The 27,397-nt window shown below is 53.0% G+C and overlaps 1 protein-coding gene across 3 annotated transcripts; it reads right to left on the reverse strand.

Moving 5' to 3' along the window:
- Positions 1-828: 828 nt before the first annotated feature.
- PPP1R13L (protein phosphatase 1 regulatory subunit 13 like) lies at positions 829-27,381 on the reverse strand. 3 transcript variants are annotated; one of them, XM_055369737.2, is made up of 14 exons: positions 26,419-26,841; positions 25,900-25,982; positions 19,474-19,549; positions 19,215-19,357; positions 17,766-18,279; positions 17,559-17,657; positions 17,389-17,480; positions 16,657-17,107; positions 13,099-13,559; positions 7,242-7,373; positions 7,017-7,150; positions 6,755-6,921; positions 3,708-3,907; positions 829-1,419 (listed from the first exon to the last, which is right to left on the reverse strand). In XM_055369737.2, exons 3-14 carry the CDS (start codon positions 19,526-19,528, stop codon positions 1,381-1,383), a joined length of 2,487 nt encoding a protein of 828 aa, XP_055225712.1. In that variant the 5' UTR covers positions 19,529-19,549; positions 25,900-25,982; positions 26,419-26,841; the 3' UTR covers positions 829-1,380. The 3 variants fall into 3 exon arrangements, with proteins under 3 accessions (XP_055225712.1, XP_030859731.2, XP_063557518.1); XM_031003871.2 differs by lacking the exons at positions 25,900-25,982; positions 26,419-26,841 and adding an exon at positions 27,193-27,381; XM_063701448.1 differs by lacking the exons at positions 829-1,419; positions 3,708-3,907; positions 6,755-6,921; ... (1 more) ...; positions 25,900-25,982; positions 26,419-26,841 and adding an exon at positions 27,193-27,381 and having other exon boundaries at positions 7,345-7,430.
- Between the last annotated feature and the right edge of the window lie 16 nt (positions 27,382-27,397).

Below are 27,397 nucleotides of genomic sequence, written 5' to 3' on the forward strand. Positions count from 1 at the left end.
CCGCCTCCCGGGTTTAACAGATTCTCCTGCCTCAGCCTCCCAAGTAGCTGGAACTACAGGCACCCACCACCACACCAGGCTAATTTTTGTGCTTTTTAGTAGAGATGAGGTTTCACCATGTTGGGCAGGCTGGTCTTAAACTCCTGGCCTCCAGTGATCCACCCGCCTTGACCTCCCAAAGTGCTGAAATTACAGGCGTGAGCCACCGCGCCTGGCCTCTCAACCTACAATTTCAACACCCAAGGAAAGAGCCCACCATGAGTGAGAACCAGCAGACACAGCAAACTATAGGATTAGCTGCCTCCAAACTTCAGGTGATAGAATTATCAGGCATATACTTGAAACTAAAGGACACAAAAGAAGAATCCAAAATATAAAATAAAGGATTGGACTTGTGTGAAAAGAATCACTTAGAAAGGGCTACTTTCAGGCTGGCCATGGTGGCTAATGGCCTGTAATCCCAGCACTTTGGAAGGCCGAGGTGTGTGGATCACCTGAGGTCAAGAGTTCAAGACCAGCCTGGCCAACATGGTGAAACCCCGTCTCTACTGAAAATACAAAAATTAGCCAGGTGTGGTGGCAGATGCCTGTAATCCCAGCTACTCGGGAGGCTGAGGCAGGAGAATCGCTTGAACTCAGGAGGCAGAGGTTGCAGTGAGCTGAGATTGCACTATCGTACCCCAGCCTGGGCACTAGAGTGAGATCAAAAAAAAAAAAAAGAAGAAGAAGAAGAAGAAAGGGCTACTTTCAGACTGCTTTGCCAAAAATCATAACCACAATGATGAGCATGTATTGAGTCAAAACAGAATCAAAAGAGAAGAAAGTCAATTTCTGTGCAAACTACTTTTATTTATAAGGAAAGTTTCCCTATTTTGTTTATAAACATTAAACCAGTGCTGTGTGAATGCACTTAATTGGGGAGAGGTGGGTCAGGGATCCTGGTAGAGACCAATGTTTCCCACCCAGACCCCAAGACTGCTGGGAGAGATGGTGTCAGCAATGACTCCCAGGAATATCCAGTGGTGTGGTGGCCCATCCCAGGCCCGGCTGGGCAGGTGGCTGGCTTGCCGGGGGATGTGATGATGGTGGTAGGCATGGGAGGCACTTTGGACGGGATCTGATTTGGCAAAAGGAAGTGGTTTCCTGTCCCCAGTGATTTCCAGCCCTTTCCAGACCTCCCAAGGCTAAGGCAGATTACTAAATTTAAGGCTGGGGCCCTCCTTCTTCCCTGGACTTCCGGGAGAACAGAGAACCGGTGGCAAGGATCACCACCAGCAGGGTGAGGGGTGCAGATAAAGGCAGCAAAAAACAGAGGGAGAGGTCTGGAGGGAAGGCAGGAATGCTTGTTTCTGTCAGCCTCAGAAACCTCCTTCTATCCTGCTAGACTTTACTCCTTTGAGGCTTCACCCTGGGGAACAGCTGGGGAGAGACAGGATCTTCAGACATCAGGAGCTCCCACCTCCTCATCCCACATGCAAATCCGCTGCCTGTCTCTATCCTCCCACCCCTTCCTAAGAGGACCTCTCAGCACCTCCCAAACTGCTCCAGAATCCAAGTTCTGTGTCACCTCCAAGAACCAGATGGAACCTTCCAATCAGAGCCTCCACTGATGAAATGGAATATTTCCAGTCTCTCCTAACTGCCATAAGGAGAAGCCCACCTCTCTCTAACACCTTGGTTGTCTTTTTGGGTCCCACCTCCATATTTAAAAAATCTCCTCTCTCAGGGCCGGGAGCAGTGGGTCACACCTATAATCCCAGCAGTTTGGGAGGCCGAGGTGGGTGGATGACCTGAGCTCAGGAGTTCAAGACAAGCCTGGGCAACATGACGAGACCCTGTCTCTACTAAAAACACAAAAAATTAGCTGGGCGTGGTGGTGCATGCCTGTAATCCCAGCTACTTGGGAGGCTGAGGCAGGAGAATCACTTGAATCCGGGAGGTGGAGGCTGCAGTGAGCCAAGATCGCGCCACTGCACTCCAGCCTGGGAGACAGAGCCGAAGCTGTGTCTCAAAAAACAAAACACACACACACACACAGAGAAAAATAAATAAATAAAATAAAAAAATCTCCCCTCTCAGGAATGTAACGGAATCTTCCTTGTCTTCTCCCGTAACCCTAATAGAGAATTTTCCTCAGTTACACTGTAATTTTATTAATGGATTTTTCCTCATTCTGTGCAATGCAGTGTAATGAAAGCTTCCTCTCCATCTGTTATATTATATATATAAATATATATTATATATTTATATATAACATATATTTTTATTGTCACCCAGGCTGGAGTGCAGTGGCACCATCAGGGCTCACTGCAGGATCAATCTCCCAGGCTCAAGCGATTCTCCTGTGTCAGCCTCCTGATGAGCTGGGATTACAGGCACCCGCCACCACACCCGGCTAACTTTTTTTTTTTTTGTATTTTTAGTAGAGATGGAGTTTCACCATGTTGGCCAGGCTGGTCTCGAACTCCTGACCTCAGGAGATCCGCCCGCCTTGGCCTCCCAAAGTGCTGGGATTACAGGTGTGAGCCACCTGGCCCGGCCCTCCACTTCCTTCTTGTACATTGCTGAATCCCTGTGTCAGCCCTAGAGGTCCAGTCTTTTGCCCTCTCCCAGCCTTAATCTACAATTCTTTAACTCCACCCACCATCATTAAAATGAGATTCTTCTTCGTCGCTTCCCTTGGCTAAAATGGATTATTCTTTAACCTCTCCACCAATACAATCAGGGATGATAATAAAAACATTGGATTGAGCAGAAACCAATCAAATAACTAGTAAGGCAGTATTGGCGAGCACCCTACATCCTGACAGCTTTATAAAGGACGCTTCCAGCCAGGTGCAGTGGCACATGCCTGTAATCCCAGGACTTTGGGAGGCTGAGGCGGGCAGGTCACCTGAGGTCAGGAGTTCAAGACCAGCCTGGCCAACGTGACGAAACCCTGTCTACAAAAAATACAAAAAAAAAAAAAAAAAAAAAAATTAGCCGTACGTGGTGGCATGCGCCTGTCATCCCAGCTACTCTGGAGGCCAAGGAGGGAGGATCACTTGAGCCCGGGAGGCAGAGGTTGCAGTGAGCCCACATCTTATCACTGCACTCCAGTCTGGGTGACAAAGCAAGACTCCATCTCAAATACATAAATACAAATTGGCCGGGCGCGGTGGCTCATGCCTGTAATCCCAGCACTTTGGGAGACCAAGGCAGGTGGATCATTTGAGGTCAGTAGATCAAAACCAGCCTGGCCAACATGGTGAAACCCCGTCTCTACTAAAAATACAAAAAGTAGCCGGGCGTGGTGGTGGTGGGCGCCTGTAATCCCAGGCAGGAGAACTGGTTGAGCCCGGGTTGGGGGGGGCCCGAGGTTGCAGTGAGCACAGATGGCTTCATTGCACTCCAGCCTGGGTGACAGGGCGAGACTCCGTTTCAGAAATAAATAAATAAAATAAAAATAAAAAAATAGAAATTTAAAAATAAAATAAAGGGCTTTTCCTCACCTACTCCCCTAACTATAAGGGACCCTTACCCCCCGACATTACTATTAAATATAACGGACTTTTCGTCTCCTCCCCATGAGCAATAATGAGCTTTTCTGACCTCCCTCTCCCAATATAACGGTTTGTTCCTGTTGCCTCTTCTTTTTCCTGTGGGATCCCCCTTTTCCCCAACCCCCAACTGTCGGGAGGTCCCCATGACTTCTCCCCTGGGCTCACCCCGAAGTAGTTCCGCGGCACGTAGCCCTCCTGGCCGTGCAGCGCGGCCCACCACCAGTCGGTCTCCTCCGGCCCGTCCCTCCGCAGCACGGTGACCGACTCGCCCTCGCGGAAGGACAGCTCGTCCCCGAACTCGGCACTGTAGTCCCAGAGAGCGTACACTGCCCCGCTGTTCATCAGCCCCATACTCTGCTCGACGTCTGAAACATGCCACGGAGGGGAAGGTGAGAGCCTGGCCCAGGGGGTCCAGGAACAGGGGCCACGTGGGGTCCAGGACAGACCCTGGAATTTGGCGCCTGTCCCAGCAACCACCTGAAATGTTGTGTGTGCCCATGGCTGTGGATGGGAACCGGAGCTGGAGTCAGATGCCGGGACTGGCCGTCTTTGAGCGTTCGAGGAAACTGGGGGAAGCATGCCAGCAGGCCACCCACTCCCGAGGCAGGGTCAGAGGCTCCCATTTCTTTTTTTCTTTTTCTTTTTTTTTTTTTTTTGAGACAGAGTCTCGCTCTGTCGCCCAGGCTGGAGTGCAGTGGCACGATCTCGGCTCACTGCAACCTCCGCCTCCTGGGTTCACATCATTCTCCTGCCTCAGCCTCCCGAGTAGCTGGGACTACAGGCGCCCGCCACCACGCCTGGCTAATTTTTGGTATTTTTAGTAGAGTCAGGGTTTCACCGTGTTAGCCAGGATGGTCTCTATCTCCTGACCTCGTGATCCGCCCACCTTGGCCTCCCAAAGTGCTGGGATTACAGGCCTGAGCCACCATGCCCGGCTTTTTTTTTTTTTTTTTTTTTTGAGATGGAATTTCGCTCTTGTCACCCAGGCAGGAGTGCAATGGTGCGGTCTCACTGCAACCTCCGCCTCCCGAGTTCGAGCCATTCTACTGCCTCAGCCTTCCAAGTAGCTGGGATTACAGGTGTGCGCCACCATGCCTGGCCAATTTTTGTATCTTTAGTAGAGACGGGGTTTCACCATGTTGGTCAGGCTGGTATCAAACTCCTGACCTCAAGTGATCCACCCGCCTCGGCCTCCCAAAGTGCTGGGATTACAGGCGTGAGCCACCTGGCCCGGCCCTCATTTCCTTCTTGTACATTGCTGAATCCCCGTGTCAACCCTAGAGGTCCAGTCTTTTGCCCTACCGTGGCGCTTAGCTTAAGTGGTACAGTCTCTAAGGAAGATTCGCACCTTCCTTGAATGATAGGGTCCTTTAAGTTGGCTCATCTGCCTCTTTCTTTTCTTTTCTTTTTGGAGACGGAGTCTTGCTCTGTCGCCCAGGCTGGAGTGCAGTGGCGCGATTTCGGTTCACTGCAACCTCCGCCTCCCGGGTTCCAGCAATTCTCCTGCCTCAGCCTCCAAAGTAGCTGGGACTACAGGCCCACGCCGCTACACCCGGCTAAATTTTTTTATATTTTTAGTAGAGACGGGGTTTCACCGTGTTGCCCAGGCTGGTTTGGAAATCCTGAGCTCAGGCAATCCGCCCGCCTCGAGCCTCCCAAAGTGCTAGGATTACAGGCATGAGCCACCGCGCCTGGCTTTCTTTTTCTTTTCTTTTCTTTTCTTTTTTTTTTTTTTTTTCAGACAAGGTCTCACTCTGCCACCCAGGCTGCGGGAGTGCAGTGGTGAGATCAAGCTTACTGCAGCCTCGAACTTCCAGATTCAAGCAATCCTCCTGCCTCAGCCTCCTCCTGATTCTTTATGTTATTATTAAATATTTTGTAGGCCGGGCACAGTGGCTCACACCTATAATCACAGCACTTTGGGAGGCCAAGGCAGGCGGATCCTCTGAGGTCAGAGGTTCAAGACCAGCCTGGCCAACATGGCAAAACCCCGTCTCCACTAAAAATACAAAAAAAAAAAAAAAGAAAAAGAAAAAAGTTAGCAGGACGTGGGGCCCTTGCCTGTAATCCCAGTTACTCGGGAGCCTGAGGCAGAAGAATCGCTTTCACCGAGGAGGCAGAGTTTGTAGTGAGCTATGGCGCCACTGCACTGCAACCTGGGTGACAGAGCAAGACTCTGTCTCAAAAAATAAATAAATAAAAATAAATAAATATTTCATAGAGGCCAGGTGTGGTGGCTCACACCTGAATCTTAGCACTTTGGGAGGCCAAGGTGGGCAGATTGCCTGAGCTCAAGAGTTCAGGACCAGCCTGGGCAACACCGCAAAACCCCGTCTGTACTAAAAATACAAAAAAATGAGTCGGGCATGGTGGTGAGCACCTGTAGTCCCAGCTACTCAAGAGGCTGAGGCAGAGAATTGCTTGAATCCAGGAGGTGGAGGTTGCAGTGAGCCGAGATTGAGCCACTGCACTCCAGCCGGGTGACAGTGAGACTCTGTCTCAAAAATAATAATAAATAAATATTTGTAGAGACAGGGGGTCTCTACAATGTCCTGTAGCCTGACCAGGCTCACCTTTCAAATATATAACCCTCTGTCTCACCCATAAGTCCTAGGACCTGCCTCACTCCAACTCTCCGTGAAGTTCCTTGCCCACACCGAGATACAACTGGCTCCTCCAGGTGTGAAATGACCCTGTGCACAATCCCCGTGGCACAGCCTACTTCGCCCTGCCCGTCGGGGAACCAGGTGATGTAGCCTGCCCCCTGGAGAGATAGGGTACAGCCTTGTGTCTTCCTACAAGCCCCTTTCTGGCAGCTGTAGCCTGCTCACCTGCCAGGGGTGTGTCAATGCCTCTCCCACAAGTGGCAGAGCCCACCTGCCCAGAGCCCTATGCCAGGTAGATGGCAGGGTTGAAACGTTCAGCTCCTCACCCCTGAAGATGTGAAAGGTGAGCAGACCAATCTTCACAGCCACTCTCCTCCCCAAAGGTGTCCAGCTCGCATAGCACAGCCTCCATGTCCCCTTTTCCCTTAGGAGGGCATAGTCCCCCCACCCCCGCAAGCGGTCCATCCCTCATCCTCCTCCTCCGCAATCCTGCCAAGTGGTTGGTACAGCCCCCATACCCTTCTCTCCCTAGTAGGGGGTAGTTGCTCCCCTCCCCGCTCCTGCGCACCCGCCAGGTACCCAGGCGCCAGCAGCCCTGCCTCGCACCTGCCAGGTAGGTGGCGCAGTCAGCATAACCCTCGCGGTAAGGGTCGCACTTCTCGAAGGCGGTGGCGCCGTCGCTGAGCGTGGTGGCGAAGATTGCAGCGCCGTGCTGCACCAGCGCCATGCAGATGACTGTGTCGTTGCACGACGCCGCGCAGTGCAAGGGTGTCCTAGGCGTGGGGGTGGGGGGTTGCGGGGAACGATGCATGAGAGGCTGCGCGTCCGCCCACAGGGGACCCAGCCCACCGCGCGGGTCGGGGCTCACCAGCCGTGGCTGTCGGGGGAGTTGACATTGGCACCCGCGGTGATGAGGAAATCCACGATGGAGTAGTTGGCGCCGCAGATGGCGTTGTGCAAGGCAGTGATGCCCTCCTCGTTGGGCTGGCTCGGGTCGTTCATCTGAGTGCACCGGGGGAGGGGGAAGACTCAGTCCCGCGGCTGGCATCTGCGATGCCCCCGCCGCGCCCACCTCCCGCTCAGCAGCGCTCACCTCCTTCACCGCCTGCTGCACCACCTCCAGCTCCCCGGTCAGCGCCGCGTCCAGGAGGAGCACCAGAGGGTTGAGGCGCGCGCGGCGGGCCTTGCGCGGGGAGCCCGCCTTCCGCAGCACCGAGCGCATCTCCTGGGGGACAGGGCGCAGAGCTCAGCGACTTGGAGGGATTGTTAGTATATCCATGATCTAGAGTAGGAAACAGAGGTCCAGGGACTTGTGGCACCCACCTAAACAGGGGTAGAACTGGGATTCCCTCGGGATGGGGTGAGGGGGTGCCTTCGATCTCCTAGAGCCTCCAGTTCCCTGCCATAGACAGGGAATCCTGTGATTTGAGAATCTTGGGCCCTGAAACTTGAGAGAAAGCTGGGGGGCCATGAGATTGGTGGCAAAGTAATTCTATCAGTTCAAAACAATGATTGTGGAAGCCAGTTATACAATTCACATACAGTCTCACATTTCTTTTGTTAATAATGAATGCAATGAGACACACATGACAAAATGTTACCAAGTGTGTTCATTCCGGATGTTTGGAATTTGAGCATTTTATTATTCCCTGTGTTTTCCTTTTCTTTTTCTCTTTTTTTTTTTTTTTTTTTGAGACAGAGTCTCGCTCTGTCATCCAGGCTGGAGTGCAGTGCAGTGGTGTGATCTCAGCTCACTGCAACCTCCATCCCCCAGGTTCAAGCAATTCTCCTGCCTCAGCCTCCTGAGTAGCTGGGATTACAGGCATGCGCCACTATGCCTGGCTAATTTTCATATTTTCAGTAGAGACAGGGTTTTGTCATGTTGCCCAGGCTGGTCTCGAACTCCTGACCTCAGGTGATCCACCCACCTCAGCCTCCCAAAATGCTAGGATTACAGGTGTGAGCCACTGTGCCCAGCCTCATGTGCTTTCTTATTTTTAATTTTCCTCCTGTAAGATTCATTTATTCTGGGCTGGGCGAGGTGGCTCATGTCTGTAATCCTAGCACTTTGGGAGGCTGAGGTGGGAGGATCACTTGAGCCCAGGAGTTTGAGAACAGCTTGGGCAATATAGTGAGACCCAGTCTCTACAAAAAATAAAAAATCAGCCTGACATGGTGGCGCACACCCGTCGTCCCAGCTACTTGGGAGGCTGAGGCAGGAGGATTACTTGAATGGAAGAGAAGGAGGCTTCAGTGAGCCATGATCATGCCACTGCACTCTAGCCTGGGCAACAGAGTGAGACCCAGTCTCAAAAGAAAAAAAAAATGCATTTATTTATTCCAAGTGTGTGAGTGCATAGCATTTGTGATTCTGGTCTTTGCTGTTTCCAGAGTTTCAGTGATTTTAAGATTCTGGAATTCAGAGATCCCAACAGCCACTGAATCCAAAATTCCCAGATGCTCAGTTATTTCAGGTTTCCAATATGTTGTGATTGCAGAAATGCTAGGTTGTGCTATTTCAAACTGCTGAGGGGCCAGGACTTTGGAATCCCAAGATTCTATGATGGAGAACTTTAATATTTTTCTGTTAGAATTTCTTTTTTTTGTTGGTTTTTTTGAGACAGAGTCTCGCTCTGTCGCCCAGGCTGGAGTGCAGTGGCGCGATCTCAGCTCACTGCAAGCTCCGCCTCCCGGGTTCAGGCCATTCTCCTGCCTCAGCCTGCCAAGTAGCTGGGACTACGGGCGCCTGCCACCACGCCTGGCTATTTTGTATTTTTAGTAAAGATGGGGTTTCACCGTGTTAGCCAGGACGGTCTTGTTCTCCTGACCTCGTGATCCACCCACCTCGGCCTCCCAAAGCGCTGGGATTACAGGTGTGAGCCATCGTGCTTGACCTAGAATTTCATTTTAAAAGACTAGAAGGAAATGGCTGGGTGCGGTGGCTCATGCGTGTAATCTCAGCACTTTGGGAGGCTGAGGAGAGTGGATCACCTGAGGTCAGGCAGGAGTTCAAGACCAGCCTGGCCAACATGGTGAAACCCTGTCTCTACTAAAAATACAAAAATTAGCTGGCCGTGGTGGCGCACGCCTGTAATCCCAGCTACTCAGGAGGCCGTGATGAGAATCACTTGAACCCAGGAGGCACAGTTATAGTGAGCTGAGATGGTGCCATCGCACTCCAGCCTGGGTGACAGAGTGAGACTCCATCTCAAAAAAGAAAAAAAAAAAAAAGACTAGAAGGAAATATTCAAAATGTTAATGATGGTTCTCTGTGAGTGGTGTGATTTTGTCCTCTTTCTTCTATTTTTATTTATTTTTCCCAAGCTCTCTATGGTGTTGGTGTATTTCTCTATAGTGGAATGTGTAAATTTAAAGTATAAATCTCAGCTGGGCACAGTGGCTCATGCCTGGTTTGAGACCAGCCTGGACAACATAATGAGAACTGTCTCTACAAAAAATGTTAAATATTATCTGGGAGTGGTGGTGCATGCCTGTAGTCCCAGCCATAGGGGAGGCTGAGGCATGAGGATCAATTGAGCCCAGTAGGTGGAGGCTGCAGTGAGCCATGATCTTGCCACTGCACTCCAGCCTGGGCAACAGAGTGAGACTCTGTCTCGATAATAATAACCCTCTATTACAACATATCAGTGCATGAATTTGTGATTTTATAATTCAAAATATAAGCATCTTTAATTGTCAGATTTGGTGACTTCAAAAATCAGTAATAATCAGTCCATGATACTAACTTTATAATTCTTTTTTTTTAAGAGAAGAGATTCCTTATTTTATATTATTTTATTTTATTTTATTTTATTTTGAGACAGAGTTTCTCTCTGTTGCCCAGACTGGAGTGCAGTGGCGCAATCTCGGCTCACTGCAGCCTCTGTCTCCTAGGTTCAAGCAATTCTCCTGCCTGAGCCTCCCGAGTAGCTGGCATTACAGGCATGCGCCACCAGGCCCAGCTAATTTTTGTATTTTTAGCAGAGACGGGGTTTCACCATGTTGGCCAGGCTAGTCTTGAACTCCTGACCTCAAGTGATCCACCCGCCTCGGCCTCCCAAGGTGCTGGGATTACAGGCATGAGCCACCGTGCCCGGCCTAACTTTATAATTCTAAGATCCTGTTCAAACCTTTAAATGCTCTAGGGCTCTAAAATGTTACTATTCTAAGTTGGTGATACTAGCGTTTGATTCTTACATTCTATGATTTTTTAAGTTTCTCTGTGGCCAGGACTCTGTGATTCTACAATGGGATGCTCAGCCATTTCAACATGCTGTTATTCATCCCCTCTTGATTTCAAAATCCTGAGCCTCAAGGTTCCTTGCCTTTACTTTCAGGAGGGCCTAGGAATAGGCATTTTGGGGGGGTCCACCTGACCCCTACTTCTCTGAGAAGTGATCTCTTCCCGCTGTCTACGCACACGGAGTGTTCAGGACTGTTCCATGTGGCTACAACCCTCTTCCCAGTCAAGATGCAGGGACCAAGATCAGCAGGAGACCATCCCCTGGTCCAATGGTGACAACAGTAAGAGCAGTTAACAGTTATGTGCCAGGTATTATGCTAAGCACTACATTAATGTATTTAATCTTGGCCAGGTGTGGTGGCTCACACCTGTAATCCCAGCACTTTGGGAGGCCAGGGCGGGCAGATCACTTGAGGTCAGGAGTTCAAGACCAGCCTAGCCAACACAGTGAAACCCCATCTCTACCAAAAATACAAAAATTAGCCAAGCGTGGTGGCATATGCCTGTAATCCCAGCTACTTGGGAGACTGACGCAGGAGAATCACTTTAACCCAGGAGGTGGAGTCCTGCACCCAGCCGAGACTCACTTTTTATTTATTTATTTATTTATTTATTTATTTATTTATTTATTTATTTTTTGAGACGGAATCTTGCTCTGTCACCCAGGCTGGAGTGCAGTGGCGCGATCTCAGCTCACCGCAAGCTCCGCCTCCTGGGTTCACGCCATTCTCCTGCCTCAGCCTCCAGAGTAGCTGGGACTACAGGCGCCCGCCACCACCCCCAGCTAATTTTTGTATTTTTAGTAGAGACGGGGTTTCACCATGTTAGCCAGGATGGTCTTATCTCCTGACTTCGTGATCCGCCCGCCTCAGCCTCCCAAAATGCTGGGATTACAGGCGTGAACCACCACGCCCGGCCTATTTATTTATTTATTTAGAGATGGAGTCTTGCTCTGTCGCCCAGGCTGGAGTGCAGTGGTGCAGTCTTGGCTCACTGCAACCTCCGCCTTCCGGGTTTAAGCGATTCTCTTGCCTCAGCCTCCTGAGTAGCTGGAATTGGAATGAGACCACCACTTCTCCTGTTGTCCTTCCCAGCTTCTCCCCCACCTCCCCTTTTCCCTAGTTTATAAGACAGGAAAAAAAGGGAGAAAGCAAAACGTTGGAAAAAAACAGAAGTACGATAAATAGCTAGATGACCTTGGTGCCACCACCTGGTCCTGGTGGTTAAAATAATAATAATAATATTAACCCCTGACCAAAACTACTGGTATTATCTGTAAATTCCAGACATTGTATGAGAAAGCACTGTAAAACGTTTTGTTCTATTAGCTGATGTCTGTAGCCCCCAGTCACATTCCTCACGCTTACTTGATCTATCATGGCCCTTTCACGTGGACCCCTTAGCGTTGTAAGCCCTTAAAAGTGCTAGGAATTTCTTTTTCGGGGAGCTCGGCTCTTAAGACGCTGATGCTCCCGGCCGAATAAAAACCTCTTCCTTCTTTAATCCGGTGTCTGAGAAGTTTTGTCTGTGGCTCCTCCTGCTACAGGATTACAGGCACGCGCCACCGCTCCGGGCTAATTTTTGTATTTTTTTAGTAGAGAGGGGGTTTCACCATGTTGGTCAGGCTGGACTTGAACCTCTGACCTCATGATCCACCCACCTCGGCCTCCCAAAGTGCTGGGATTACAGGCGTGAGCCACCGCGCCCGGCCGAGACTCACTATTTTATAAGAGGAGAGAGCAAAGCCAGGAACAGTGGCTCATGCCTCTAACTGCAGCACTTTGGGAGGCTGAGGCAGGTGGATCATTCGAAGTCAGGAGTTTGAGACCAGCCTGGCCAACATGGTGAAACCTCATCTCTACTAAAAATACAAAAATTAGCCAGGAGTGGTGGCACACACTTATAATCCCAGCTACTTGGGAAGCTAAAGCGGGAGGATGGCTTGAACCTGGGAGGCGGAGGTTGCAGTGAGCTGAGGTCAAGCCACTGCACTCCAGCCTGAGTGATGGAGCAAGACTCTGCCTGGAAAAAAAAAAAAAATAGAGGAGAGAGCAGAGCAGACACAAGAGACACAGAGACAGAGAGGAAGAGAAGAGAGGGTGACTGCTTTGATTCAGGCAACACTTCTCAGTCCCAGAATGAACCCACTGTTGTGCCAAGACTCAGTCATGTCCAGATGTATGACTTGAGATTGCTGAAGGAATGCCCGGGTCAGGGCACAGGCACAGGTTATTGGAGAGAAGGAGCAGAGAACATCTCTATGTGGCCAAGACTCCCAGATGGCCCTCCATATATTCACACACAGCTATCCTAAAGACTACATTTCCCAGCATCCCATTGCAATGAGGCTCCTGGCCAATGGGAGCAGGCAGAGTGATATGTGGAACTCCCAGGTTCTGCCTGAAACAGGAAAGGGCACTTTCTCTTCTTCTTTCTCTCTTCCTGGCTGGAGGGCAGACTTGGTGACAGCCATCTAGGACCATGAAGGCAGGCTTACTCCCCGATGGATGGCAGAGCCCCAGGTAGATAGAGCCTGGGTCCTGACTCCAGTGAGCTGCCTACAGTCCTGGGCTGCAAACTCTTGGACTTCTACTCAAAAGAGGAGAAAACTTCCATCTCAGCTAAGCCACTATATTTGGGGGGCTCTTTGCTACAGCTCCTGGATTCATGTAGCAAACATACCCCGGTTTCCTCCTGTATTACTTACCATGCTCTGCAGCTGCTCTGGTGGGCTGCTCTGGGACGGGGCCGGGGGTGGAATGGGAGCTGGTGGGGCAGGAGCAGGGGGCCCTGCCCTGGCCTCAGATCCCTCAGTGATGGGGGACAGCTCTGGCTCCGGCCCCCCGGGCCCTGGTCCCCCATGACGATGGAAGAGGCGGCTGATGATCTGCTGGTACTGTTTCTTGTGGGTAGGGGGCAGGGCCACAGCAGGGGCCTGCTCCATGGAGCCCCTGCGTTTGAGGGGCCGGGGAATTTCCGCCAGCACCCGTGCCACCTCCTCCAGCTCGGGCACCGACTGTGCCTCCGGTGGCAGTGCTGGCTGCAGCCTCGTGGGGCTGAGAGGCCTTGCTACAGGGCCTTCATCCACATCGCCAGCCTCCAGCACTGGTGTCAGCAGCCCCTCTATCTCCGGCTCAGGCTCCAGCTCGGTGGGGGGTTTGGGGGGTCCTAGCCGGAACAAGAGCCCATCAGAGGACAGGTCCCCAGGAGACACCCAACACTCCCTCTCCACAACTTCCAGGGCATACAACCAGCACATGATTTTCTGTGTGACCTCAGGGAAGTTCCTTGCCCTCTCTGGGCTACACTTTCCTTGGGCTGTGAATAATATACAATTATGATGCCTCCCATTTATTGAGCAGTTAGTATGTGCCTGGCGCTTTACATGCCTACCTTATTGTAATCTCACCACTGCTTTGTGAGGTAGATACACTGCCATCTCCACATTACCGAAAGGGAATCTGGGCCTCAGAGAGGACAAGTCAGTTGCCCAAAGCCATGCAGTTGGGACTTGAACTCAGTTCTGGCTGACTCTAGAATCTACTTCTACCAACCGTGATAGATGTGATTTTCTGAGATCCTGAGAATTTCCTCTCCTAACATCTCAGGCAGAAAACTCCAGCAGGAAGTAGAATCCTGGTGTTTAATGATTTCTTCTCTGTCTTACTCACTCTGACAGTAAAGCAGGTGGAAATAAAAATATGCATTATTGGCTGAGTTGAGTGGCTCACACCTGTAATCCCAGAACTTTGGGAGGCCGAGGCAGGCAGATCTCTTGAGATCAGGAGTTTGAGACCAGCCTGGCCAACATGGTAAAACCCTGTCTCTACTAAAAAAAAAAAAAAAAAAAAAAAAAAATTAGCTGGGCGTGGTGGCACATGCCTGTAATCCCAGCTACTCAGGAGGCTGAGGCACAGGAATCGCTTGAACCCAGGAGGCGGAGGTTGCAGTGAGCCGAGATTGCACCACTGCACCACTGCACTCCAGCCTGGGCAAAAGAGTGAGATTTCATCTCAAAATATATATATATATATACACACACACACAAACACACACACACTTTATATATATAGTGTATATATATTTTTATATAGTATGCATATACATATAAATAATACACACACACACACACACACACACACGGCTGGGCATGGTGGCTCATGCCTGTAATCCCAGCACTTTGGGAGGCTGAGGTGGGTGGATCACCTGAGGTCAGGGGTTCGAGACCAGCCTGGCCAACATGGCAAAACCTCGTCTCTACTAAAAATACAAAAAATTAGTTGGGTGTGGTGGTGCATGCCTGTAACCCCAGCTACTTGGGAAGCTGAGGTAGGAGAATCACTTGAACCTGGGAGGTGTAGGATGCAGTGAGCTGAAACCTCACCACTGCATTCCAGCCTGGGCAAGAAGAGTGAAACTCCACCTCAGCTGGGCACGGTGGCTCACGCCTGTAATCCCAGCACTTTGGGAGGCTGAGGTGGGCAGATCATGAGGTCAGGAGATCGAGACCATCCTGGCTAACATGATGAAACCCCATCTCTACTAAAAATACAAAAATTAGCTGGGGGTGGTGGTGGGCGCCTGTAGTCCCAGCCACTCAGGAGGCTGAGGCAGGAGAATGGCATGAACCCGGGAGGCGGAGCTTGCAGTGAGCAAGCACCACTGCACTCCAACCTGGGAGAAAGAGCAAGACTCTGTCTCAAAAAAAAAGAGTGAAACTCTGTCTCAAAAATAAATAAATAAATAAACCCCAAAACACAAACACATACACATTATTTCATTGAATCCCCGTCACAATTCTATAGGGTAGATATTATTAATCTCTCTTCACAGACAGGAAACAGAGTTTCAGACAAGTAATTTATCTTCAGTCACACAGCAAGTTAGCAGTGAAGAGAGATTCCAGCCCATCTGCTTAACTCACTGATTTCACACCTCAAAATATTAATAAATTATTATAACTAATATGGTAGCTATTGAGACTGGGTCTCACTCTGTCACCCAGGCTGGAGTGCAGTGGCGCTATCACAGCTCACTGCAGCCTGGATCTCCCAGGCTTAAATGATCCTCCCACCTCAGCATCCTGAGTAGCTGGGACTACAGGCGCCCACTACCATGCCCGGCAGATTTTTTGTACTTTTATTTTTAGTAAAGGCTATTTTAGTTTCACTATGTTGCCCAAGCTGGTCTTGAACTCCAGAGCTCAAGCAATCCTGTCTGCATTAGCCCACCAAACTGCTAGGATTACAAGGGTGAGCCACGGTGCCTGGCTAATATGGTAGCTATTGATAGCTTACTATGTATCAGATCCTATTTATTTATTTATTTTTGAGACAGAGTCTCACCCTGTCACCTGTGCTGGAGTGCAGTGGCATGATCTTGGCTCACTGCAACCTCCGCCTCCTTGGCTCAAGCTGAGTAGCTAGGACTACAGTGGTGAGCCACCATGCCCAGCTAATTTTTTATTTTTTTATTTTTGATAGAGATGGGAGTTCATCATGTTGTCCAGGCTGGTCTTGAACTCCTGACCTCAAGTGATCTGCCCACCTCGGCCTCCCAAAGTGCTGGGATTACAGGTGTGAGCAACTGCACCTGGCCCATCAGGTGCTGTTTTAAAGGCTTTATATGAATTTAATAACATATGTCAATAAGATCGATTCTATCATTATTTGCCTTTTTTTTTTTTTTTTTTTTTTTTTGAGGCAGTCTCCCCCTGTCACCCAGGATGGACTGCAGTGGCACAATCTTGGCTCACTGCAACCTCTGCCTCCCAGGTCCAAGTGATTCTCCTGCCTCAGCCTCACAAGTAGCTGGGACTACAGGTGCCCGCCACCACGCCTGGCTAATTTTTGTATTTTTAGTAGAGATGGGGTTTCATATTGGCCAGGCTGGTCTCGAACTTCTGACTTTGTGATCCGCCCGCCTCGGCCTCCCAAAGTGCTGGGATTACAGGCATGAGCCACCGTGCCCGGCCCATTATTTCCCTTTTACACTCAAGAAAATTGAGGCCCAGTGAGGTTAAGTGACTTGCCCAAGTTCACACAGCGTGGAACCAGGCAGTCTGGCTTCAGGGTCCACACTTCACCTTTGAGCTATCCCTGGCTCCTACCCAAATTCCCAAACTCACCTGGCCTAGCTCTCTGAAGGGACAGTGCTTGTAAAGAGGCATTTGGCTGTGATCTCCCCACCTCCCAGAGCTGGTCTGGTCCCCCTGCCATTTGTCCTCCCTTCACCCAGTCCTCTAGGGCCCTCATTGCTGACTCACCTTCGTTCACAAGGGGCCATGTCTGTTGGGGATGCTGGGGGGCTGGGGTAGGGGTTTGGGGTTGGGGCTGGGGCTGTGGGGGCAGCTGGGGCTGTGGTTGTGATTGTGGCTGGGGCTGTGGTTGTGGTTGGGGCTGCAGCTTAGGCGGGGGTGCTCGGGTGAAGAGGGGGGACCCAGGGAGCATGGCGCGGCTGGCCCCGTGCTCCCAGAAGGCGTTCTGCAGCTTGAAGATCATGCTGAGGGGGATGGGACGCTGGCGCGGGGCCCCGCGGGGCTGGGGGCTGGAGGGGGGCATGGGGATGCGGCTGACGGGCTGCCAGCTGCGAGGCAAAGTGCCCGACGGCCCCGCGGAGCCCAGTGACCGCCGGTAGCTGCCCGCGTCTGAACGCCGGTCGCTGGCCAGAGGAGAGACCTTGTAATTGCGCGGCAGGGTGGCGCTGGTGAGGTTGTCCTGGGGAAGAGGGAAGGGAGAAGGGGATCGGGTGAGAGAGGGAAGGTGGAGGGGAGGTAAAGACAAAAGACGAGAAGGGAGAGGAGGTGAGGGAAGCCCTGGGAGTGAGGGAGAAGAAAGGGTGAGGAAGGAGCAGAAACTCAGCACAGTGAAGGGAGAGTGCGGGAAAGGGCGCCGAGACCCAGATCGCAGCCCCGAGGGGGAGACTGGCCTTGACCCCGCTCCCCGACCCCACTCCTCGACCTTCCCCAGCCTCTCCTCCCCAGGCGTCGCCTCCTCACCTTGCCGGTGCCCCCCAGTCCATCCAGGCTGCTCTCCCTCCAAGGCAACAGCTGCAGGCTCGGCGAGGCAGGCCTCGCGAAGACGTCCAGGCCTGCGGGGCGGGAATCATTAGGGTCTGTGGGGCTGCCTCTCCTCCGGGTCCTCCACTCCCCGGGCCTCCACCACTCACGTTCATAGCTCGCTGTCTGCGAAGGCTTCTTCTCGTACGCCACGTCCAGGTCAGACTCGTTCCAGGCTTTCGGGGGCCGCCGGCGCAGCGTCAGGTCGTCTGGGGAGAAGTTTCCAGGGAGGATGAGACGGGAGGGGTGGCGCGCCCCGGATCCCGCCCGCTTTGACCCCGCAAGTCAAAGGCCCCGCGAGGAGCCCCTGGGTTCACCTTGCGCGCGCAGAGGCGGGGCGAATGCGCTGCCGCCCGAGCCTAGCAGGGAGCTCCCGAAGGCGGACGCTGGCGCGTCGTAGGCTGTGGCAGAGGGGCGCGGTGACGGCCCGCGCTCGGGGAAGAAGGCCTGGGGCCCCTCCGCCAGGGGGCTGCCGCGGGGGGAGCCTGCGCGGCCCAGGAAGTCGAAAGGCGTGGGGGGACCCTGCTGGCGGAGCGGGCCTGGCCCAGGCCGCGGGGAGGGCGCACGGCCGAGGGAGCTGCCTGCGCCATCGAAGGCGCGGGGCCGGGGCGAGGTCGCGCGGTCCAGGCTGCCGTAGGCGTCCGGCTGCAGGTAGAGCGGGGTGCGCGGCGACGACGGCCGGCCCTTGGGGGACAGTGGGCTGTAGGGGTGCAGGGTTGGGGCACTCTCTGATCGTCCGAACGGGGTGTCTGCGCCGTCGGTGGCCGCCTTCCGGGGGGACCCTCGGCTGCCGAAGGGCTCAGGGATCGAGCTGGAGCTGTACCGGGGTGGCTGTGGGGAGGCCAGGGCATTGAGGAATGGATCAAAGGAGACATTAGTGGAAGGGTTGGTGTGTGGGCGGGGGTGTCAAGAGAGATCACTGGAGGTCAACCCAGAGGAGGCCGACCGGCCATGGAAATTCAGGCACAGAGAGCCCAGGTGAGGAGTGGTGGGGAGACAGCCCTGAATCAGCACTGTGGCTAGCCCATTACTCCATGTCACCTTTATGCCGCTTAGGTAAACACCTCTTTCCTTCTGAGGGTCCCGTTAGATGTCCACTTCCACTGGTCCCCTCTTTTCTATTTCTTTCTTTCTTTCTCTCTCTTTCTTTTCTTTCTTTCTTTTTCTTTCTTTCCTCTCTCTCTCCTTCCTTCCTTTCTCTCTCTCTCCTTCCCTCCCTCCCTCCCTCCCTGCTTGCTTGCTTTCTCTCTCTCTCTTTCCTTCTTTCTTTTTTTCTATTCTATCTTGGCTCATTGCAGCCTCAACCTCCCTGGCTTAGTGTGATCCTCCCACCTCAGCCTCCCAAGTAGCTGGGATTACAGGCATGCACCACCACACCTGGCTAACTTTTGTATTTTTAGTAGAGACAGGGTTTCACCATGTTAGCCAGGCTGGTCTTAAACTCCTGACCTCAAGTGATCCGCCTGCCTCTGAAAGTGTTGAGATTACAGGCGTGAGCCACCGTGCCCAGCCAGATTTTTAAAAAATCATTTGTAGAGGCTGGTCTCAAACTCTTAGGCTCAAGCAATTCTCTCACCTCGCCTTCCAAAGTGCTGGGATTCCAGGTCTGAACCATTGCGCCTGGCCTGGTCCCCTTTTTTCAAGTTCCCTTGAAGAGCCCACAACTTGCATAACTATATGGGGCAATTTTTGCCTGAAATCCAGGCCTCTGGTCTGGACTGTGGCGAGAGGCTGACTTTGGAGATCAAGGTGGGAACCAGGCTTACCCTAGAAGGGGGTCCGGCCTGCGGGCCAGGAGGCGTGGGAGAGTCTGACCACAGCGACTCCAGCTGCTTGGTCAGTTCATCCACCTTGGCCGCCGCCGTGTCCAGCTCCATCTGCTTCAGATCCATGTGTTTCATGGCCAGCGCTGGGGAGGTGGGAGTGGAGGTAAGGACCCGGCCTCCTGGCAGGGGCCGGCCTCAGCACCCCTCGCCCGCTGCCGAGGGCCCCGCCTCGCCAGCCCCGCCCCCTACTCCAGCTTACACTGGAAGTTCATGTCCAGAAAGTCCCGCGCGCTCTGGAATGCCTCGCTGTCCATGGTGCCGGCCGGAGCGGGCGCCTGCATGGTGGGGAGGGAGGGAGCTGGCTAAGACCCCGCCCCTCTAGACCCCGCCCTCAGGGAGTCAGACGCCGTCAGGAGCGGGACAACGCCTCAACTCAGTTCCTTCCCCTGGAAGCCCTTTACCCTTTCACCTCCCCAGCTGGGAGATGCCAACTCCTCCAAAGCCAAGTCCATGCGCCACGGAGAAGTCCAAACCCAGTCTAAAACCTCCGGAATTCACTTTCTCTTTCTTTCTTTTCTTTTCTTTTTTTTTTTTTTGTGTGTGTGTGTGTGTGAGACAGAGTCTCGCTCTGTCGCCCAGGCGGGAGTGCAATGACGCGATCTTGGCTCACTGCAACCTCCGCCTCCCAGGTTCAAGCAAATCTTCTGCCTAGCTGGGACTACAAGCGCGCGCCATTATGCCCGGCTAATTTTTGTAGTTCTGGGATCACAGGAGTGAGTCTCTGCGCCCGGCCATGTCCATCTCTTTATCTCAGTCCTAAGACCTGAATCACTCCTTGAACAATTATCTATTGATCACCTACAATGTGCCGGTAAACATAGGATGGAATAACTATGAATTACTGAATGTTTACTAGGGACCAGAACGCACTGTGCTAGATCCTGTTTTTGTTTGTTTGTTTGTTTTTGAGACGGTGTCTCGCATTTTCACCCAGGCTGGAGTGCAGTGGCGCGATCTCGGCTCACTGCAAGCTCCGCCTCCAGGGTTCACGCCATTCTCCTGTCTCAGCCTCCCGAGTAGCTGGGACTACAGGCGCCTGCCACCATGCCTGGCTAAATTTTTGTATTTTTAGTAGAGACGGGGTTTCACCGTGTCAGCCAGGATGGTCTTGATCTCCTGACCTCGTGATCCATCCGCCTCGGCCTCCCAAAGTGCTGGGATTACAGGCGTGAGCCACCGCGCCCGGCCTTGTTTTTGTTTTTTAATAATAATTCTGCTGTCTGCTGTGTACTAGAACCCATGCCTACTGCTTGGGGTATAATGTAGTAAATGTAGTAAAAACAATATGCGCCGGGCGCGGTGGCTCACGCCTGTAATTCCAGCACTTTGGGAGGCCAAGGAGGGCGGATCAGGAGGTCAGGAGAGCGAGACCATCCTGGCTAACATGGTGAAACCCCGTCTCTACTAAAAATACCAAAAATTAGCCGGGCGTGGTGATGGACGCCTGTAGTCCCAGCTACTCGGGAGGCTGAGGCAGGAGAACGGCATGAACCCGGGAGGTGGAGCTTGAACTGAGCGGAGATCGCGCCACTGCACTCCAGCCTGGGCGACAGTGCGAGACTCCGTCTTAAAACAAACAAATAAATAAATATGTTTAAAACAACAACAACAATAACCAGCCAGGCGCGGTGGTTCACTCCTGTAACCCGAGCACTTTGGGAGGCCGAGGTGGATGGATCGCTTGAAGCCAGGAGACCAGCCTGGCCAATATGGTGAAACCCCGTCTCTACAAAAAAATACAAAAGTTAGCTGGGCATGGTGGCATGTGCCTGTAATCCCAGCTACTCAGGAGGCTGAGGCACAAGGCTCACTTGCAACTGGGAGGCACAGGTTGCAGTGAGCATAGATTGTGTCACTGCACTGCAGCTTGGGTGACAGAGTGAGGCTCTACTTAAAAAAAAAAAAATTAATTGAGGGGCCAGTCCCTTCTAGAGTGGTGAGAAATGCCGTGCGCTGAAAGCTTCATTCGATGGTCAAAACCACCCTAGCAGGCAAGAAAGCATGGCTCAGAAACATGTTCAAGATCACCCTGCAAGAAGTCGGTAGTAATGGGTTTCACACCCGCATCTAACTTATTCTGGGTCATCTCTACCAGATTAGAGGGGTCTAGAGGGAAGCGACTGCTCAGCTTCCTTTCCCTAGGGTCCCCATTCAGTGGAGGTCTGGCTCTCACTGACCCATTGTTAGCAAGAGGAACAGGGAGGTGGCCAGGGGTGGAGGGGCAGCTGTGGTCACTGGCCCAGTGGGAGGGAGCTAGGCCACTAGCAACCGGTCAGGCCAGCACCATCCCTATCCCCATGCTAGCCACCACACCCACCAGCTCTGCCACCTCCCTGCTGCATCGACCACTTAGCTCTGGCAGTATAGGCAGCAGGGCAGGCTGGGGCGTGCTGATACCCGCCTCTGTCTGGGAAGTCGAAGGAACAGAACCTGTTCAGGCTGGCGGCTCATTTGGATGAACAGGGAGTGTGTGACCTTGGGCGTTGAGTCCTCTCCACTCCCTGGGCCTCAGTCTCCCCAACATCAAAGAAGAAGGCAAATCACCTTTTTTTTTTTTTTTTGAGATAGGGTCTCGCTCTGTAACCCAGGCTACAATTGTGACTCACTACAGCCTCTTGACCTCCCAGCTCAAGTGGTCCTCCCACCTCAGCCTCCTGAGTAGCTGAGACTATAGGTATAGCCTCGCGCCACCACACCCAGCTAATTTTTTAAAAACATTTTGTACACTTTGGGAGGCTAAGGCGGGCGGATCACGAGGTCAGGAAATCGAGACCATCCTGGCTAACACGGTGAAACCCTGTCTCTACTAAAAAATACAAAAAAATTTGCTGGGCGTGGTGGCGGGCGCCTGTAGTCCCAGCTACTCGGGAGGCTGAGGCAGGAGAATGGCATGAACCAGGGAGGCGGAGCTTTCAGTGAGCCGAGATCGTGCCACTGCACTCCAGCCTCGGAGACAGAGCGAGACTCCGTCCCAAAAAAAAAAAAAAAAAAAAAAATTTGTAGAGACAGGGGTCTCACTTTGTTGCTCAGGCTGGTTTTGAACTCCTGGGCTCAAGCAATCCTCCCGCCTCAGCCTCCCAAAGTGCTGAGATTACAGGCATGAGCCACCACACCTGGCCAAACCAACTATTCTGAAAGGCCCCTTTAATCTCTATGAGCCCCAGACTTTCAAACTGTAAGGACCTTACGACTGTAACTAAAGTTCTACAGAGCCTAAACCCCTCAGCTAAAGAGCCTATTGTTGGAAAGTTCTGAGTCCAAGATTCTATCTTTGGAACATTCTAGAATTCTCCAATTTGTCTAACCCAGAATTCTGAGTCTTTCTGTACCACATTCTACCTAACCCAGGGTTGCACTGCTCTGGAAGTCTAGATGGATGGTATAGTGCGGCTGGTAAAAGCATGAGTAAGAAGTCAGACTTCAAAAATTCAAATCTGAGGGCCGGGCATGGCAGCTTCTGCCTGTAATCCTTGCACTTTGGGAGGCCGAGGGGGGAGGATCACTTGAGGCCAGGAGTTCAAGACCAACATGGCCAACACAATGAGACCCCATTTCTTAAAAAAAAAAAAAAATAAAATCATCAAATCTGGCAGCACCACCGTCCAACCCTGACCACAGTACCTCAGTCTCCTAATCTGTAAAATGGGGATAAAAGTTCACCTCATAGGACTACTGTAAGAATCCACCTGGTCAGAAGGTGCAGGAAGAATTCAGAGCTCTGAGAATTGAGGCCTCAGGAAGAAGAGACTACAGGAATAAAAACTCGGGCATTTAGAATTTCAGAGATACACAAACAATACTTTGTTAACTGTTAAAATAGATAAATGAGCAAGTCTGTGCAGCCTCCAATGCCAGCTGTAAGTGACTCTTTTTTTTTCTTTTGGTAGAGATTTAGTCTCTCTTGCGCCTGTGGTTAGGCTGGTCTCGAACTCCTAGCCTCATGGGATCCTCCCCGGCTCGATCTCCCAAAGTATTGGGATTACAGGCGTGAGCCACGGCGCCATGATCCCCAAATTTCCAAGATTCTCAGATTCCATGCTGACATTCTCTGGCTCTCAGGAAATGCCAACCCTGGGTGTGGGGCTGTCGCGGGGACAGGCGGTGGGGACGTCAGAGCCACCAGGGGGCGGTCACGCCCGGACCCCCGCCAGGAGGGCGGACTGCGCCTGAGCTCAGGCCCGGGGAATGCGCAGCGGGCCCGGGCAGGTGCTGTACATCCCGCGGCAAGGGAGCTGGGCCGGGCGGGGTACAAGGGCGGGGCTCGGGGGTGGCGCGGGCCGTGTGTCTGTTCCCAGGCCTCTGCCCCTGACCTCTGCCTCCGAGTCCTCTCCCATGTGCTCCCCTCCAGCTCTAGCTCCGAGCTCTCCCGCGGGCTCTGGTCCAGCCGCAGGTACTCTCCCCTGGGCTCGTCTCTCCGCTCCACCCCTGGCTCTCCTTCCCTGGCCTCCTCTGCACCCCAGCCAGGTTCTTTAGGGCTAAGGATCCTGTGGACTTCCTGGAGGAGTCATCTTCAGTAGGAAACGGGTCAGAGAGCCAGACTGAGCTGGGAACACCCAGGCTGGACTCCTACAGCCCTGTCGGGTCACACTGAATCTGGAGAGGCTCCACTGTCTCTGGGACTCGGTTTCCTCCTTTGTGGACGTCTATGGAATGGGCTAGGGCCTTTCTTGCTCTAAGCCTCTACTTGGGCTTGTTATTTAGCTTCTCTGTGCCTGTTTCCTCATGTGGACCATGGGAAGAATTAATACCTTCGCCTCAAAGGGGTATGAGGATTGAGTGACATAATTTATAAGCCGTGATTAGAACAATGCAGTGCGCGAAATAAAGTTCACACATACAGGATTCATAATTACCAGATGTCCTTGGCTGTTCATTATAATAACACAGGGTCTGGCAACAGAATGAGGGGTCCAGACTCAATGTAATTTTTTTTCCCCTAAAAGGGCCCTTTCAACTCTTTCTGAGATCATACAAGCCCTGAGTTTTGACACCCAGGGTCTCAACTTCCTGAGCCCTTGCCTCTCAGAGTCCTAAATTTCCCCTGTACATTCCTGAGTCTGGCCAGTGATCACCCTCAGTCACTTAGGGAACGGGGGGGGGGCTGGGAGAGCCCTGGAAGATTCCAGACAGAAGCTGGCAAAAGCCCAGGGTGTGGGCAATATCCACTCTCCAGCCTCTGTTTCTCCACTCGTAATGAGGAGTCCTTCCCTGGGGTCAGCAAACCTTATTCAAAGGGAGACCTCTCAGTCACCCAAGATTCCTCTAGACAATGCGAGCTTTCCTACCTACCTACCTACCAGCTCTGAGCTTGGTACACCCAGAGCCCTGTTTTGGCAGCCACGGTTATTATTTTTAATTTCATTTCAGGTTATCATCAAATGCCCTTCAAGCCCAGACATTGGGAAACACTCCTCTCTCATCAGATGCCCGCCTCCCCCATTCTGTTTTTAATCCCCCTTCTTAGGACGCATGGGGGTGGAGAGAACGGGGAGATAGACAGAGGGAGGTGCCTGGTCCTGCCCTCCCCCCGCCTCAAGGACAGACAGACACCTCCAGAATTAGCCTCTGTCCCTCCCTTATCTCCCACAATACCCCAGGTCAGACAGATGGGCGTGGAGGTGACATTTCTCACCTCAGGGTCAGGGCAAGGAGCCCTGAGGCAGAAGGTTAGTCAGAAAATCTGGCGGGGGCGGATGGAATCCCGTCCCCCAGAGAGCTGCAGAAGAAGGAGGAGGCAGAATCCTGACCCCACAAACTCTACTGCCTGTGTGAGCTCCAAGCCTCAGTTTACCCCTTCCTCTCCGTGTAATGGTTAAATGCCCGGCTATGCAAACCTCCCAGAATCCAATAGCCGCTTTCCGGAATTCTGCCCTGGGTTCTAGAACTACCTCTGCAAACCCAGCTGTTTCCCACCCCATAAGGCAATAGGGGAGCCCACCTCCGCCAGGGGGTGCCCTAGGGCGGATGTCCCTTCTCTGGTTAGGCAGGTCTGACGCCCAGGTTAATGACATGTTGGGTTCGCTCAGCGGCACAGAGGAGGTTGGAGATCTGCCTCGGTGTTTTCTCTCCTACCCCGCCCCCATCCTCGAGCCGAAAAGTCGGGGGAGAGCCGGGACACAGCCTCCAGAGGGACCCCGGGTACCTGTCCTGCTCCACTTCAGGAACCCAGGCTCCACTATCCCTGCCCCACCCTTAATTCTGCTCAGAGACCTAGAAGATCGGTCGAGACAGCAGCTTGAGGCTGGCAGGGTGGTCACCCATTCCACCCTGAGCCCCACCAGTCTGAGCCTCTCATTTCTGACCAAGACTCGGGGATTCGAACCCCTATACTACCCAAAGACTCGGCTTCCTAGAGCCCCCCAGTTCGAGGGACTCAGGAATTCCAGCTCCAACGTCTCCCCGGGATGAAGGGGTCGAATCCCTCCATTCCAAGAATTCAGGCATCCGAACCCGCTTTCCTTCTTTCCAGTAAAACAGGCATCGGAGTTTCCTTCTAAGGATCCAGGTGTCGGCGCGCCCCAAATTCCGCCCTGGGACCTGGCGTCCGAGTCCCCTCCCAATCCTCCCAGGGACGCGGGTGTTGGGCTTTTTCAGGGCCTCTGATCCCCAGGAGGGTGAAACTCACGGATCCGGGCAGATCCTGGCACCAGGGGGCTTCCTCCGGCTCGGGCTCCGGCTTGGGGAGCGGAGAACGGGGCGGGGCAGGAGCTGGGAACAGGTTAGACGACGTGACTTGGGCTGGAGGGAGGCGGGTCCCGGAGGGGAGGGGGAGCCAAGGTCGCCTCGAGCACCTTGGGACTTGTAGTCCCGGAGGGACAGGACGTAACCCGAGACGATCCTATTTGGATTCACCCAGAGTCCATTTCACAGACAGGAAGGGCGAGGCCCAGAAGCCGAGAGCGACCAGGCCAGGGAGATACAGAAGAGCCGAAACGCCTGCCTCGCTGTGGCTGGAGACTGACTCCTGAGCCCTTGCCCCACCCCTTCAGGTGCAGTATCCCCTTTCCTGATCAGTATCCCCCAGGGTCTCTGAGCCCGAATCTCCCCGTCGATAAAAAGTGCGGGTTGGATCTTCAAAGGATGTCCCAGCAAGAGTTCAAAATCTTAGTTTGGACTACAACCCCCAGCAGCCTCCGCGACCGACCTCGGGCGACTCTTTGCCTCGGGTCCTGTGGGAATTGTAGTCCTGGAGCCCGCAGGGGCTGCACCCCGGTGTCTCTCTCGCCCACGCGAAGGAAACCGTCTGGAGATCCTGGATAGGCGAAACATTTCCCCTTCCCCTTGACCCTCCCTCCGCTCTGGAAAGCCTCTCCCACCTGGGGAGAAGGGGTGCTCCAATTCTGGAGTAGGATCCTAAATCTTGGCAGAGGGGGCGGGAAGTGGCGCTGACACACTGGCCAGGAATGCAGTCGGGTCACCCTGTCTAGCCACCGTCCCGCGGCTCCAACCGCCGCCCAACGCGGGGCGGCCCCAGTGGGAAGGGAAGTGGGTGCGTCCCCCAAATCTGCGTCCACGTGCCGCTGTTTACACGCTCCCTGGGGCAGGGAGGAGTCGCCGATCAGGTCCCTTCCTGAAAGTCATCGAGGTTTCCCACGCATGAGACTAAACCCCCGGGGGCATCTACAAGTCCCATTTGATCCACAAACGCTACACCGTGCCCAGCACCACTCCACGCGTGTGGGGCGTCTGGGTCCGAGGCTCCGCCCTCGAGAACCACAAGCTCCTCCCCCTATGTTTCCCGCTCCCCCGGAGTCCAGAAGCCCCGCCCCTGGCTGGAACTTCACGCCCTCCGGACGGATTGCCCCTATTTCTCCATTTTCCCGCTTCTCCCAGTCAAGTTCTGAACTTCCGAGGCATCTGGGCCTCCCCAGAAGGCATTTAACACAGAAAGCACAGCCCTGCTAACTAGGATTCTTACCTGTCTCTTCAAGAATTTCAGACCAATCGACCGTCCTGTCTCTTTAAGGCTTACGACGAGCAGTGTGGCTGCCCCTTTAAGGAGGCGTTGCAACAAACCATATTGGACAGACGATGGGGGCGACTCATCGGGACCCGACGGGCCTCTGACTCCAGCAATACAGCGAATCAGCGGCTTTCGGGAATACATTTTTCGGAAAAATACT

This window comes from Gorilla gorilla, chromosome 20 (assembly GCF_029281585.2).
Source record: "Gorilla gorilla gorilla isolate KB3781 chromosome 20, NHGRI_mGorGor1-v2.1_pri, whole genome shotgun sequence".
Classification (NCBI taxonomy): domain Eukaryota; kingdom Metazoa; phylum Chordata; class Mammalia; order Primates; family Hominidae; genus Gorilla; species Gorilla gorilla.